The sequence below is a fragment of the Merops nubicus genome, unplaced genomic scaffold, assembly GCF_000691845.1.
Source record: "Merops nubicus isolate BGI_N331 unplaced genomic scaffold, ASM69184v1 scaffold49392, whole genome shotgun sequence".
In the NCBI taxonomy this organism is placed as follows: domain Eukaryota; kingdom Metazoa; phylum Chordata; class Aves; order Coraciiformes; family Meropidae; genus Merops; species Merops nubicus.
Window position 1 is genome coordinate 1 of NW_008595218.1, and position 298 is coordinate 298.

At 56.0% G+C, this 298-nt stretch overlaps 1 protein-coding gene across 1 annotated transcript in view; it reads left to right on the forward strand.

The window, feature by feature from the left end:
- Positions 1-6: 6 nt before the first annotated feature.
- FABP7 (fatty acid binding protein 7, brain) overlaps positions 7-298 on the forward strand; it is a 3261-nt gene continuing 2969 nt past the window's right edge. Inside the window, exon 1 of the mRNA XM_008935974.1 lies at positions 7-70. Within this exon, the coding sequence (XP_008934222.1) occupies positions 58-70 (13 nt within the window). The 5' untranslated portion in view covers positions 7-57. The remainder of the gene's footprint in view (positions 71-298) is intronic.

A 298-nucleotide genomic window follows, 5' to 3' on the forward strand; every position in this document is an offset into this window, starting at 1 on the left:
GTCGAGGCTTTCTGCGCCACCTGGAAGCTGGTGGACAGCCACAACTTCGACGAGTACATGAAGGCGCTGGGTAGGTACGGCCGGGCGGCAGCGGCACGTTTTAGGAGGTCTGGAATTTTTGCACCGTCCTAAAAAAAAAAAAGGATAATTGAATTAAAAATTTAAAAAGCCCTCCACCGCCAGAGGTGTAGGCAAGGGATTCGCAGAGGTGGGAGAGGTCTGGGCGGCTGTGCCTCTGTCAGCAGAATGAATTTGATGCGGGTCGCTCAGCCGCGGTGGGGGCTGCGCTGGGTTGGCC